This window comes from Notolepis coatsorum, assembly GCF_963971535.1.
Source record: "Notolepis coatsorum genome assembly, chromosome: 14".
NCBI classification, from domain to species: domain Eukaryota; kingdom Metazoa; phylum Chordata; class Actinopteri; order Aulopiformes; family Paralepididae; genus Notolepis; species Notolepis coatsorum.
Window position 1 is genome coordinate 59,709,024 of NC_140178.1, and position 15,856 is coordinate 59,724,879.

Consider the following 15,856-nt stretch of genomic DNA (forward strand, 5'->3'; position numbering starts at 1 on the left):
CGGTATCGGTTTTAATTTTTTTTTTTTTTTTTTTACATTTCTATAACCTTTATTTACCCAGGCAAGCAAGTAAGAACAAATTCTGATTTTATTTAATGTAAAAAGTATGCATAATGTTATGTTAATTCCACAACAAGACATATGTAATGTTAATTACCTGAAATTATTCAGTTTTTTGGGGGGGGGGGGGGGGACCCTGCATATATCGGTATCGGTTGATATCGGTTGATATCGGTATCGGAAATTAAGAGTTGGACAATATCGGTATATCGGTATTGGTAAAAAAGCCAATATCGAGCATCCCTAGTATTTAGACACTAAAACACATTGATACTAACTCCTATTACTATAATACAATGCTAGAGACTGAAAAATTACATTTATAGTACATGTCCCCTTTAAATTATTTCCAGAGCAAAACAAATTTGTATCATCAGCAAACAAGACAAACTGTAATCGTTTTGAAACATCACAAATATCATTAATATATAAAAGAAAGAGTTTGGGCCCCAAAACCGAACCTTGCGGTACTCCCCATTCAATTTTCATGAGCTCAGATTTGACATCTGCCAACTGCACATATTATTGCCTATTGTGGAGATAACTACTCAACCATTCTAGAACCATTCCTCTCACACCATATGAACGTAATTTAGAAATTAGAATATTATGATCTAAGGTATCAAATGCCTTTTTAAAATCAATAAACACCCCTATTGTTAATTTCCTTTTATCGGTTGCTGTTGTTATTTCTTCAATAATATTCATTAAGGCAGTCGCTGTTGATCTGTTTTGCCTAAAGCCATACTGGCTTTCGCTCAGCAGTTTGTTCTTTTCCACAAAACCATCTAACTTATGCGAAAACAGTTTTTCAAGCACTTTCAAGAACTGTGAGAGCAATGACACTGGTCTATAGTTAGTGAAGCTGTGCTTATCTCCTACTTTGTAAAGTGGGATCACTTTTGCTACCTTCATCCTGTCTGGAAAAATACCTGTCTGAAAAGAAAGATTACAAATATAACAGAGAGGTTTGATTATACAATCAATTGTCTTCTTCACTATAATCATATCTATCCCATCACTGTCAATGGATGTCTTATTCTTTGACTTTGATACAATGGATATGATTTCTGCTTCACTGACATTTCCCAAAAACATAGACTGCAGTACTTTACTATCTCCTCTCCATCCTTCCTGTAATGGTTCATCGTGTTTTTGAATGGCATCTGCCAGATTTGGCCCCACATTTACAAAAAAATATTTGAATTCATTAACCACCTCATTCATGTTTTTTATAGTCTTACTATTACTAATGAAATGGCTAGGCATTTTTATGGACGCTGATTTATTTCCCATTACCTTATTTAGAATGTCCCATGTGCCCTTTATATTATTTTTATTTTCGCCTAACAATCTATTGTAATAATCTTTCTTAGCCCGTCTCATAATTAATACTAACTTATTCTTATACACTTTGTATTTAGTTTCAGCAGTCTTTTTTCTACATTTGATAAAATCTCTATAAAGTTTGTTTTTCTTTTTACATGCATTCTCTAACCCCTTTGTTATCCATGGTTTTCTATTGTCATTACTTTTTTGTATATAGGCAGTGCCTATCGTAAAGTGTCCGATAGATATTCAAAAAAGTATTGTAAGCAGCATTGACGTCTTCTACATAGACCCCACACATTATTATAAATATGTGGCATGAAAGTAAGACAATCCAATCTAAACACAGAACAACTACTGTAGTTGAGATGATCTCCTCACCTGAACACCATCGTGGCTGAAGAAGAGGCGGGCGTCGGCTGCCGTGGCCATCTGCAGACAGGTGACCCCACCCCACACAGGAGACTTCCTTATAAGGAGGGTGAAGGAGCGACTCTCACTGCTCTGATAACAACCGCTGAACACATCTAGAGAAGAGAAGAACACACACACACACACACACACACACACACACACACACACACACACACACACACATACACACACACATACACACACACACACACACACACACACACAAATACTTAAATTAAAAAAAAAAGTTAAAATGAATGAAATTCAATCAAATACAATCCAATCATGGTCAGAATATACAATTCCATGATGTATCTAATCTTTGACAAAACTGTCAAGAGTGTCAGCGTTGTTTTGATTTAATTGTAACACTCAAATCCCAAATTCAAACACCAGTAATTGAAAAACAGCCAACAGAAGTGAGCAGGTCCCGACTCACCGTGGGCCAGGTTCTCAAACCTCTGGGCCAGTTCTTTCATGGACTCCTTGGTCTCCGTCTCGCTCTCCTGTTTGGACAGCTCCCTCAGGATCTTACAGCCACTCAGAGCACTCAGCACAGACTCACCCGCCTAGCCCAGAGGAAAACAGACATCGCCATTAGATTCAAATGTATTGTCAGCGTACAGCACAAGTACAGTACAACAAAAATAAGTTGGCATCTAACCAGAGTGCAGACCTCTCTTGGCAGAGCCGGAGGTGTGGCCAGCAAAAACAAGGTTGGCATTACAGATTCTACCTTTAATAACTCCAATGACCTGTCTCTGCAACCCCCCCCCCCCCCCCCCCATGCCCCCTCTCCTCTCCTTATACATGTGATCTAGGTTCCTACAGTGTTCTCACATTATGGTATAATTACATCATATCCTTTCGTTTGCATTGAAACAGATTTGGAATTGAATGGTTACACTCCTGCTGCTTTTACCATTTCCCAGAAGTAGACGGCCATCTCACTGCGGTTCTGGAACACGGCCCAGACGAAGAGAGAGGCCCAGGGAGAGAGACAGCGCTGGTCCCGGTACGGACACTCTCCAAGAAGCAGCTTGTTCACTTGCTGTGGGAAGGGAAAGGGAAGACTTCTATTAAATTTGGATTACAAAACGTCATTGTTAACGGTGCTATATCAGGGGTTCTCAACCTTTCTGCTGCCAAGGCACCCCTGTGTTCAATAAAATATTTCAGGGCACCCCTACATACGATAAAGACTTTTCCGGTGCTGTCTTTTTTGCTACAATGATGACAAAAGTGCTTGCTTTCAAAATAATGTTTATTTAAGAAACCGGGAAACACATTTGTGTGTATATGCAGGCTATATAATGCATTATTAACAGGTGTTTCAGGTCTAAATGGCTTAGTACTGTTGACATTACACTGCTTGTAGTAGTCAATCAAATAGCATATTTCTTTAAATAAAATTACAGAAAATGATCACTAAAGTGCTATCTGTTGCATCTGCATACTTTTCCATAAAAATAGCATTTGGATAAGTGTGACCATTTCTCAAAAACAGAAAATCATGTATTTTTTTTAAATATAGAAAAGGATCACCAAGTTACCATTTCTCAAAAAATATAAATAAATACAGAAAATAAGCACTCGTTCACTCAGTGGAAATGTCTAGCTCAATGCGAGGTCTGCTGCTGCTGGCTAATACGGTCAATACGCGGGGAGATCTTTGACAAGGCAACACGCATGTCATCCTCAAGGCTCAACTTGGCCCTATATTTTGTTTTCAGAGCTGTCATGGATGAAAAGCCAGCTTCACACAGATATCTGGTGCTGAATGGTATCAACACCTTAACTGCTGCATCATGAGATACTTGGTACTCAGCACCACACTCTGAAACTAGCTCTCCAGATGGTATCAGATGAGATTTCAATGAGTTCTTCCAAGAGTTTGGATGGAGATGTGTCAGGAAGCTTTGTCTCAATGTTGTCTGTAAAGTTTTTTTCAGATTTTGAGAAATGGTCAAACTTATCCAAATATGGTATTTTCATGGAAAACAGTGCAGCTGCAACAGATAGCATTTTAGTGATAATTTTCTGTAATCCAAAAAGAATTAAGAATTAAAACTTTTTTGTATTTTTTATCTCAAGGCACCCCTGGCAGCTCTCTGCGGCACCCTAGGGTGAGAACCGCTGAGTATAGATAACATTCAGCCAAATTTTTTTAATTTGATAAATAAACCTCTGTAAATGTAAATGTAAATTCATTAACTGACATTTAAATGTCTCTGTTCTGCTGTTCTATTTCTTATGTCTTATATCTTGTCATTTTATTTGGTTGTTTGTTTGGTGTGTGTTTTAATTATTTCCTCCATCTTAGGGCTGGACGGTATGGTCTAAAATGTATATCACGGTATAATTTGAAGCGTAGACGGTAACGGTATATATCACGGTATATTAATTTATCTTAAAATGTCTATATAAATGCTTCTGAAGTATATAAATGCTTTATTCAGTATAAATATGAGATCGGTGAATTCCGATAATGCTTTATTTTTGCAGATCAATGACACGCGCGAAAAACATGATCCAATTATCAGCAGAGTTCTAGCTTGCTGTCTTCTCTGAGGCACACACAGCTGCTGCTGCACGCCTTGCCCCTCCCCCTCACAGACCCATGTCAACAAATGCTCCAGCAAGAGTCGAGTCGAGTGCAGCTCCTCTTTCAACATAACAAGCATTAAACAAAATGACCCAGTCAACTATTCACTTTAGTTTAATGCATGAGGCGTTGTCCACTGTTATCTAGCTACTGATAGCTCCTGATATTAATGTCTGATATCATCAGTTTGGTATTCGTTTTCGCAGTTGTTGGCTATCGTTGGCTAACTAGCTATCGTTGTTCCGTGAGCTAACGTTAGCTACCTAGCTAACGTTACTGTTTAAAATGACCCAGTCAACTATTCACTTTAGTTTAATGCATGAGGCGTTGTCTAATGTTATCTAGCTACTGATAGCTCCTGATATCAACGTCTGATATCATCAGTTTGGCATTCGTTTTCGCAGTTGTTGACTATCGTTGGCTAACTAGCTATCGTTGTTCCGTGAGCTAACATTAGCTACCTAGCTAACGTTACTGTTTAAAATGAGCAAGTCAGCTATTCACTTTAGTTTAATGCATGAGGCGTTGTCTAATGTTATCTAGCTACTGATAGCTCCTGATATCAACGTCTGATATCATCAGTTTGGCATTCGTTTTTGCAGTTGTTGTCTATCGTTGGCTAACTAGCTATCGTTGTTCCGTGAGCTAACGTTAGCTACCTAGCTAACGTTACTGTTTAAAATGACCCAGTCAACTATTCACTTTAGTTTAATACATGAGGCATTGTCTAACGTTATCTAGCTGGCTAGCTACTGATAGTTAGTAAGTGGAGAAAAACTCAGTACAATTAAACACTATGGGCGGAATCCACAAAGAATGGTTTGCGCGAAGCTAATCGCACCCGTGGACTGTGCTCTGCGTATCCGAGCTATCCACTAAAAGCACACTGCGTGGATGATACCAGCGTTGACACGCCCATTATTTTTCCTGATTTGCTCGCGGGGATTCCTGACAGCAGCGCTGTTGGCAGATATCAGTCCGGACTTCATTGTTTTCCGTGGGACCATTATGCATATTCTTACATTTACCGGCACGTTGCACAGAATACCACGGTACTCTGTTGCGTGTGTGATTTCCCAGAGAAGGCTGCTTTGTGAGCGGCCCTACTATACGCTCACACAAACAGAGGAGGAAGCGCGAAGCGGACAGATCCGACCAGCATTGATTCTGCTCACAATATGCCAAAGCAAAAATGTACATTACAGATTAACTGCAGAGAAAATTCCCAATTTACCGTCCCGGTCGAGCTGTGCGAGGCGAGAGTTTGATGGCAAAGTTGACTGAAGTGCAACTATACAGAGAGATAAAGAAAATAATTAAAAACTATTTTGATGCCTCACAATTATGTTTTGGTTTGATTTATGATGATATAAGATGCTTATGATACAATCATTCTAAGGATTATGTGTGTAATAAATTCGTTTTGTACACTAATTGCAAGTTATGCATTATCTTTGTGAGGTTACTGTTTTATAATTTACATTATTTGAAAAAATACAAAGATATATTATTGAAGGATTTCCTAATACAGAAGAGCGAGGTATTATTTAGATTGAACATTAATTCATATTTTCTTTGTATTTATTTTGTCCAGTAAGACTTAATAGCTTTATTAAGTTGTAAAGCCATGGCCTATTCGATTTCATAATTATATTATATTCTATTGTGCTTAACTTAGTTCATATTTCATTCTATAATACACCACCCCTTTATTGTGATTATAACCTAGGCCTGTATAATAATAAATAATGATATAACAATAATATATAATATAATAATAATAATAATAATAATAATAATAATAATAATAATAATAATAATAATAATAATAATAATAATAATAATAATAATAATAATAATAATAATCATCATAATCATCATAATAATCATAATAATCATAATAATAATCATAATCACAATCATAATAATTATCATAATCATAATCATAATCATTATGACTGTATTTAAATAATGAGATTGACAAATACTAAATTATTAATAAACCAATATTAAATGTATGCAGGGTTACCAAGTTGAATTATTACATTTAATGTGTAACATAGAAACACACATGTAACACATCACATTAATATCCTGTGGTCACATTAATATCCTGGGGCTAATCAAATTTACATGCAACCAGTATCTTAATTATTATTATACAATTTATATATCACAATGTTCGAATTAATTATACAATTTATATATCACCATGTCCGAATGAATTATGAGTCCTAGCTAATGGTACCAGGTCGTTGGAGCTCTGAATGGGGGGGGGGCGCGATACAAGGAGCATATACGGGCGAACAATAAAACAATAAAACACTATCAGGTCAACAGTAAATATATATCTTATACAAATAAAACAATATATATATATATGGTATAGAAAATAATAAACGTGGACTTTAAGTGATAGCCTAATCTACCTTTTTGTTGAACTAATTCTAATTATTAATCTGGGCCTTCAGAACAGCTTGCATCGTTCGGTATAGTATAGACTGCTGTTCCGAAAGATGTAGCTGTCATGCACTGACCCAGGGAACTTGGCAACCACATTAGTAATTAAATTACTGGCGTTACACACCATCTGGATATTGATAGGTATGTTTCCTATTTCGAAAAACGTGCAAATTTTTCGCCGGGTGGTATCGCGCCCACGACATTGGGGAAGCCGGCAGTGTTAAGAAAATACAGCTTCGTCACTTATAATTCTATTGTACTATATTCTATTGTGCTATATTTAATTTAGTTTATATCCCATTTAAGTGTCGCTTATATGGAAAAGAAGAAAATAACAAACAGACACAATTAACTTTCAAACTGAAGTGGGAAACCAACTCGGAATAAATAAATAGAGTTTATTCTGGAGCATAACGCCACAACATTGCCTGCTCAATATCATCCTTATTTTTCATCCAGAGTGATATTCTCCTTCGAAATATTATTTCGCGGTCACACTGTTACTGCTGCCATCATCATCACCTATGAAGAGGCTCATTTACATAAAAAGGGGACATGCCAATTGCACCGGACCTTTGAGAGCGATATGCGTCGAAAAAAGCAGCGCAAACCCTTTCTGGATTCGGCCCTATGCAACGACCACTGCAAACGTTGAGTGAATCGTCAAGTAACGTTAACGTCATTGCTACTGCTGACTAGCTGCTCTAGTCTACCGGTCACAAGGTATAGTTCAGTATAAATTCATACCGTTTATACCGTATACCGTTTATACCGTCCAACCCTACTCCATCTCCTCTGTGAGGTATGTATCATCTGTGTCCAATAGTCTTATCTGGATTGTTCCTTTTTTGGTTTATTTATTTTAATTTCTTCTTTTTTTTGTCCCCTTTTCCCTGTTACCCTTCGAGAGACGCTTTTGTCCTCTCGCCAGGCTGTCATTGTAAGTAAGTATTTATTCTTAATTGACCTAAAAAATAATAAACACATGTTGATGGGTTGACTTCCAGAGGAGGAACAGATCAGGAGGACAAATTCCCCTTTCTATCTGTCTCTGTCTGTTCAAAAACCATTGTATAGTTTCAAGAGTTAACATCGCTGTCAATCTGAAAATAAGGTTGTTTTTCTTCATTCCTGAAATGTGACTTTTAGGGGATGCAAGGTTTTCATCCCAAAGCAGTGGCAGTGTTTTTGGCTCCTGACCTTGAGGGCCCTCCTGGTGCTGGTGCTTTGGCTGAGGCCCAGGGGTCCGTAGTAGAAGGGCTGGCACACATCGCCCAGTATGTCGAACAGCAGGCGGGAGACCTGGAAAAGGGCATCATTAGCATTAACCGTGTTTCTTTCATAATCCTTTTAGATCTCAGCATGGCATTTGTTACATTGGGCCATGCTGTTTTACTCAAAGGAACACGTCAACATTATGGGAAATGCACTTATCGTCTTCTCCAGAGTCAGACAAGAAGATAGATACCAATTTCCTCTCTGTGTGTTAGGTAGAAAGCTAGTCTGGATCAGCGCCATTGGCTGACTATACTATCAGAATTCTCCTCCCCTTCCACTATCTTTAATTATTTTGCAAGGGCTGCATCCTTAGCGCCGCCTAAATATTTTTTAGCCAATTTAAAAGACCTTTCACAACTGTAGAAGTAGAACTGGATGTAGAGCATCATCAAGTGCACCATTGTGGTTCATAAATGGAGACATTCCAATAGTGAGTGTTGAGTGAGCAGTGCGCACAGCTGTCAGACAGCAGTAACCAAATGGGTAGGGCTGTGCCCGCTTGCACGGGTGTAGGCATCTCCTAGTGTCCTAGTTAATAATATTATTACTTAAATGTATGGACAGTTACTGTATATGTATAATCTACTTTCCCTCTACACTGTGGTCCTATTGTCACTGCACCATGTCTGTCTGGCATACTGTGAAACTGTAAGTTGATAGCAAGACAAATTCCTCTACACTGATCGTATTTAGCGCATAAAGGGGTTCAAACTCTGTTTCTGATCCATTCTGATAGCCCCGCTGTTTCTGATCCATTCTGATAGCCCCGCTGTTTCTGATCCATTCTGATAGCCCCCGCTGTCCCGATCCATTCTGATAGCCCCCGCTGTCCCGATCCATTCTGATAGCCCCCGCTGTCCCGATCCATTCTGATAGCCCCTGCTGTTTCTGATCCATTCTGATAGCCCCCACTGTTTCTGATCCATTCTGATAGCCCCGCTGTTTCTGATCCATTCTGATAGCCCCCGCTGTTTCTGATCCATTCTGATAGCCCCTGCTGTCCTGATCCATTCTGATAGCCCCTGCTGTCCCGATCCATTCTGATAGCCCCTGCTGTCCCGATCCATTCTGATAGCCCCTGCTGTCCCGATCCATTCCCTTCCTCACCTCGTACAAGCTGAGCTCCTTGGCAGAGGCGGGCCCAGTCAGGAAGGTCTGGCCACTCTTGAGTGACCCGGGCGGCACTCCGTCCAGCACGGACACAGATCCGGCAATGCTCTGCCTCTCGGCGAGGCGCCTCTGGAGCAGCGTGTAGACCAGAGAGCTGTCAGACAGCGAGCGGTACAGGCTCTCCAGGCGGCGGTAGGTTAGGTAGTCCAGGATGTTGAGGCCATTCTCACAGAAGAGGCGCACAAACTGGGGCTTGTCGTTGACCAGCGCATCCGTCATGGAGTCCTCCAGGTCTTCATACTAAAGTAATCACCATCATCATCAGCCTAACAGTGTACACTGTACAGTATGGCATTTTTCAAAAGACAGTTTTCAGAGTACTTTGCAGGACACCTTATAAAGCAAGGCATAATGGTAATAATGGTAATCAATGTACGGGTATGACAGGGAAATTTACCAACACACTTCTCTCTTTCTCTCTCTCTTTCTAACACACACACATGCACAAACACACTATCTCTCCTTTTCTCTGTCTTTCTTACTATCCCACACGCACACATACACACACACACACACACACACACACACACACACAATCACATACACATAGCCTTCACTCATATCTCGTCATTCCCAATCATATCTATCTCTCTAGCATCATTATCCAGATCTCTTTGTAAACTAGTAAACTCTATCCTTAAGACTATGTTTGCCTCCGTGAATAATATCTGTTCAAATTATTCTACACCAGGTACAATTGTCAAATTAATTCTGATTACTTGAACTTGAACTTGATATTTTCCTTAAAAAAGGTGGACCTTCACCACCAGACATTTGTACCAGGTAGCAATGTAGTCTTAAAAGACATAGTAAAAATATGACTTGGCTGCACTTGAACAGCCCATTATGAGTTGGAAAGTCAGAATTATGACGTTTAGGGGATGTGTTGGTATTGTAAACATGGCTGAATCGGTGGTCCTCTCAGCAATTATTTACTTTCTATAAAATTCAATCTTGTATTTAGGACTCTGGAACTGGGAAGTAGGAGCTCTTCAGTGGGACTTGAAGCCGGCAAAACACTCTCAAAAAGCATGTGTCAAAATGTGTCATGTCTTTGTCCTTAACTAAACACATAAAGATGTGTTAAAATAACACAGGATATCGATTCATTATTCTGTGGTGGGTTATGTCGTGGGCCAAATGGACATACCATCTACCAGATGGCAATCAAATAATTGGAATATTCTTTTTGGAATCCAAACGGCCACAGGTAAGAGCAATTTAACGTCAATTTCAGCTTGATTGTGCCTTGTTTTCATAGCCATCACCCTGATCAGCGTACGTTGTTGTACTAACGAATGCCGTTATTGACAATCAATTAATCAGAAACGCCCCCCCCCCCCCCCCCCCCCCTTTCATGCATTCATGATGGAACATTATATACCGATCATATGCATTTGAATTTTTTATTGTAGCGTGTATAGGGACGAAATGCCAATGGATTAAGTATAATATACGTCGCGGGCTATTACTAGCCTCTCAGGAATGACCCTAAACCGCTCTAAAACCATACTTATATTCACCACGGTATAAAACGGGAATATATGGATGACATCTTTTTTTCTTTTTCACATCTTGCCCGATAGATACTCGATGTCAAATGGGCCATAGTATTGCATCCATAGCTATAATATAGAATATAGTTATAGCCCTGCAAACAAGGTGACCGACTCCATTGGTTTAATGCATGGCAGCACATAGCCATATCCCGTTCCCAGCGTGGCAGAGAAAGAGTTAACTAAACACAAGGATGTGTTAAAATAACACAGGACGTCTTTGTCCTTAACTAAACACATATATTTTTATTAACACATGGTGTCTTACTTTTTAACAGGCCAGTAACACATCAACATCCTTTTTGAGAGTGTACTAAAGAAATCAACCAAACGTGTTAAAATAACATCTTTGTCTTCACTAAACACACACACGTGTTAAAGATGTGTTAGAAAATTACACAGGGTTTTATTAACACGTGCTGTGTTGCTTTTCAACAGGCCAGTAACACATCAACATCATTTGAGAGTGTACTAATATATGTGATATGCTGCGTTTGTTTATGGTTGGAGGCGGGCATTTGAAAGTGGGAAATGCATCGTCTCTCTCTCTACAAAGCTCTCTCAAGCTACAAAGTTGGAAAAACATGGATGCTCATGCTAATTTTTTTTGGCAATTCTTTCTTATAATTTGTCTTGCATGAACTACAACTCACAAAGACTTTTTACAACGATATATAACTAATATACTTACAAATGTACTCTTAGAACAGCTAATAACATTAACATTCATATGATGTGAGTGGCCATGTTGAAATGGCATCAAATGACGCAGAGGCTTGAACTGGGGCTTGAGAAATCATACCTTGAGTTTGCTACTAGGAACTCAAGGTTATAATGGATCGCAGCATCACCACATGCTACTCTGGGCGATGGCCATTTGTTTCCCACTCACCCTCCACTGAATGTCTCCGTTGAACAGCTCACTCTTAGCGATGTCCACCCTGTTCCAGGCCACTGCCAGCTTCAGCTCCTCAGTGTACTCACTGGCCTCGCTAGACACACGTTTACTGGCTGCATGCACGCACGCACGCACGCACACACACACACACACACACACACACACACACACACACTCACACTCACACACACACACACACACACACACACACACACACACACACACACACACACACAGGTTTTCATGCACTGTGGGAACATGCCATAGACTTACATTAACCCGTTCACTACCACACTACAGAAGGTTAACCGTCTGTAGTGTGGTAGTGAAAGGGTTAACCTTCTGTATTGTGACAGTGAAAGGGTTAACTCTTTGTAATGTGGCAGTGAAAGGGTTAATTCCCTAACAACTTACTCTAACCTTAACCATGACACCTGCAACCTAAACCTAACCATACCCTAACCTAATCCAGTACAATCATGTTAATTCAGTCAGAAACTAACAGCTTATTGTGGAATGTTAACGTCAGGAGTGTCGTTTCTTCAGCTATATAATTTAATTTGTTATAATTTGGTTAGTCTACCCTCTCTGAGCTCAGTATGTGTGCCCTGAGTTCATGTCAAGTCAGAATCATAAAACATGAAGCTTTCAAATGTATACAAATTCATGGGACCAAACCCCTTATGTTTGTTTCTGCTTTTAACTGCTAACTTTTGTTTATTTTAATGAACTGAAAATATATTTGTGAGAATGTACAGCTTTTATACTGTATCCTTCTGTGTTCCTTTTATATATTTTTTTATTCCAGATAATTTTATTCTTTTTTTATACTGTGCCTTCTTTTTATCGTTTTCTTTTGTGTACAGCACTTTGGATTGCCTCCATGTATGAAATGTGCTTTATGAATAAATTTGACTTGACTTGACTTGACAGTGTGATCGGTTGCTATGCGAGATTAACATTGGCTAACCTGTGCTAGCAGGTGATAAACCAATTGTCATTCAGGGGGATAGAGATCAAAGGGCCATCATTTTCACAACAACAGTTCTAACGTTTAGTTCTCTCAATGATAGGAAAACAAGGATGCACACACACACACACACACACACACACACACACACACACACACACACACACACACACACACACACACACACACACACACACACACACACACACACACACACACACACACACACACACACACACACACACACACACACACACACACACACACACACACACACAGTAATTACCTCTAACCAGCGCTTTCAGGAGAACTGTATCAAAGTCATCAGGACACTCCTGTTCCCCATGGAATACTGTGATCAAATCTCTGTTCTGATAAATACTAAGAGCCTAGAGAGAGAGAGAGAGAGAGAGAGAGAGAGAGAGAGAGAGAGAGAGAGAGAGAGAGAGAGAGAGAGAGAGAGAGAGAGAGAGAGAGAGAGAGAGAGAGAGAGAGAGAGAGAGAGAGAGAGAGAGAGAGAGTGAGAGAGATAGATAGATAGATAGATAGATAGATAGATAGATAGATAGAGAGATAGATAGATAGATAGATAGATAGATAGATAGATAGATAGATAGATAGATAGATAGATAGTGAGGCAGAGACACAGAGAGCGAGAGAGACAGGCAGAGAAGAGAGAGAGGGGGGGCAGAGAGAGAGAGACAGAGACAGAGAGAAAGAGAGAGAGAGAGAAAGAGAGAGAGAGAGAGATGGACAGAGAAGGAGACAGATAGAGAGAAAGAGACAGTGTGACTCATAAAATTATTAAGGTAACATCATAGGTTTGATTCTTGTCATACGAATATGTTATTCGTTGTTGTGTCCTTGAGCACGCCCCTACCTGTTCCCGGGGCTGACCCCGCACTTTGACCACACGCTCTGACCCCATGCTCTGATCCCGCACTTTGACCACACGCTCTGACCCCATGCTCTGATCCCGCACTTTGACCCCATGCTCTGACCCCATGCTCTGACCCCACGCTTTGATCCCACGCTTTGATCCCACACTCTGACCAGACGCTCTGACCTCTCAGGTATAATGCATGAATCTGTGTGTCTTGAGGATATGCCAAGAAGTAGACTGTACACGGAAATGTATTAATTAGTAAGCTTACTTCCTACTATCTAATAGGGCTGCACGATTTTGGGAAATAATCCAATTGCGATTATTCTGACAGATATTGCGATTGCGATTTGCGATGCGATTATAACATATTTTTTTTTTTTTTTACAAGAAGCATGTTGCTGCTTTCTGTAGTCGGGTCCCAACTGCAAAATTACTGTATTACCCTGTATTATACACTTTTACTATCATGTAGACTATTCTGCTTTGTGTTTACATGTGATGTATTGTATACATGCACATTTATTATGTTCTTGTGTGATGTATCGCACATTTTATTGCTGTGTGATGTATTGCAAATGTTATTGCTGTCATCTTGGCCAGGTCTACCTTGCAAAGGAGATCTTGTATCTCAATGGGACTTCCTGGTTAAAAAAAAAAAAAAAAAACGTTTTTTTTTTTTTTAATTGCAGGCTTGGCGATTTGATAATTGCATCATTCCAAATCGCGATTTCGATTAAAAAATGATTAATCGTGCAGCCCTACTATCTAATACTATCCAGCATACATTTGTGGTCTGCTAGCTTAGAATAGTTGGACAGTTATCACCATTTATAGGCCTATGTCAGAAAGATGAAGCACTTGTGGAACCAAACTTATTTTGACTGCAGATGTTGTATTGACACACTATAAACTAGAGAGGTAGAGAGGCCAATCAGTGACCGAAAGGTCTCTGGTTCAATCCCTGGCACTGATGGGAGGATGTATTCCGGTGAGCAGGAGGCTGGAGGATGTACCCACTATAGACCTCTCAATGTAGAGCTCCAGTTTATTTTTCTTTCTGCCTATGGCGAAAATTAACAGTGTTTCCTTTCCCGTGAAGGATTTGGGGTGCTTTTCCAATGTATGTGATGTATAGATTGGGGGGAGATGACCACAGCTAAAACGGTGAGATCGAAATATGCATGGAAGACGGTGATAGAACAGTAGTCCAGTAGCCAGCAGAATGTTTAGCAGCCAGCCGAATGTTGACATTCCTTGTAAGAACAAAGATAACGGAGCGGTACAGAGCGAGGGAGAGGGGTGACCTCTTTAATGCAACAGTGAATGAAACGTTTAATGGTGTGAAAGGTTATTAACGCAGTTGTCATGACAACGCGGCACATGACAACCAGAAGGCGGGGCCGTCGTTGTTACGACGAAGATCTATAAGTCGAACGGTGTTTCCGGATGTAAGGCAGACCAAGAGCGAGTAGGACTGAGATCACACAGAAGACACTCTCTCCTCTCATCGAGAGGGGGGGGGGGGAGGAAGAATGCCACATCATCATTAGCTTCGGCTAACGCGAGGAGGGTTAGGCTGACGACCAGGCCTGAACACTATTGGACTGAATAACAAAAGGACGATAGATGAACACACGAAAGATCATTAGAATAGACTTTTCAAGGACAATAACATCTGTTAACATCTGAGCTGAGGTTTCTGTTTATCAAATAAACCACGCTTTTCCTTGTAAGGTATTTCACGTTGTCGAAGTGTCGGATTCTTACGGAGGTGGAGAATTATTATGGTTTGCGGAGTGTACTAACGGGGAGAGATAAGGATCTTATCAGCCAGTATCTGAGACGTTAGGACCATTAAAATTACACAACGCAGAGGAATTGGATGGAGAGCCAAACAGACGAAGACGTGATACTGGCCAGTTTGATCAGGATCTAACAGTTGGTTGCCGATGACAGCCGGATTTGCAAGAGATAAAAACAACGGGAACAGTTGGTTGACAGCCGGATTTGCAAGAGATAAGAACAACGGAAAAAGACTTTTCAATGGGACGACAGTGGACAACAGTCATCGTGTGTGGGAGAATCATGATCGAGCAAGGCCGGCCAGCCCTGGGAGAGAGCGGCGAGTCGAGCGGTCATGAGGCGGACCAGCGCTGTAGGAGAAACAGCGCTTAGGAGAAAGATGTGAGTTCACTGTGCACACGTGGTTGTTTTGATCTTTTAAGCC

The 15,856-nt window shown here is 40.1% G+C and overlaps 1 protein-coding gene across 3 annotated transcripts in view; it reads right to left on the minus strand.

Annotated features, from left to right (window-relative positions):
* Nucleotides 1–15,856, minus strand: part of trpm4a (transient receptor potential cation channel, subfamily M, member 4a) — a 249,351-nt gene that overhangs the window by 72,455 nt on the left and 161,040 nt on the right. For all 3 annotated transcript variants that reach the window (XM_084329502.1, XM_084329501.1, XM_084329500.1), the window contains 7 exons: nt 13,030–13,132; nt 11,768–11,886; nt 9,257–9,559; nt 8,072–8,173; nt 2,726–2,854; nt 2,243–2,372; nt 1,771–1,916 (listed from right to left, as the gene is read on the minus strand). In XM_084329502.1, the coding sequence (XP_084185628.1) occupies nt 1,771–1,916; nt 2,243–2,372; nt 2,726–2,854; nt 8,072–8,173; nt 9,257–9,559; nt 11,768–11,886; nt 13,030–13,132 (1,032 nt within the window). The remainder of the gene's footprint in view (nt 1–1,770; nt 1,917–2,242; nt 2,373–2,725; nt 2,855–8,071; nt 8,174–9,256; nt 9,560–11,767; nt 11,887–13,029; nt 13,133–15,856) is intronic.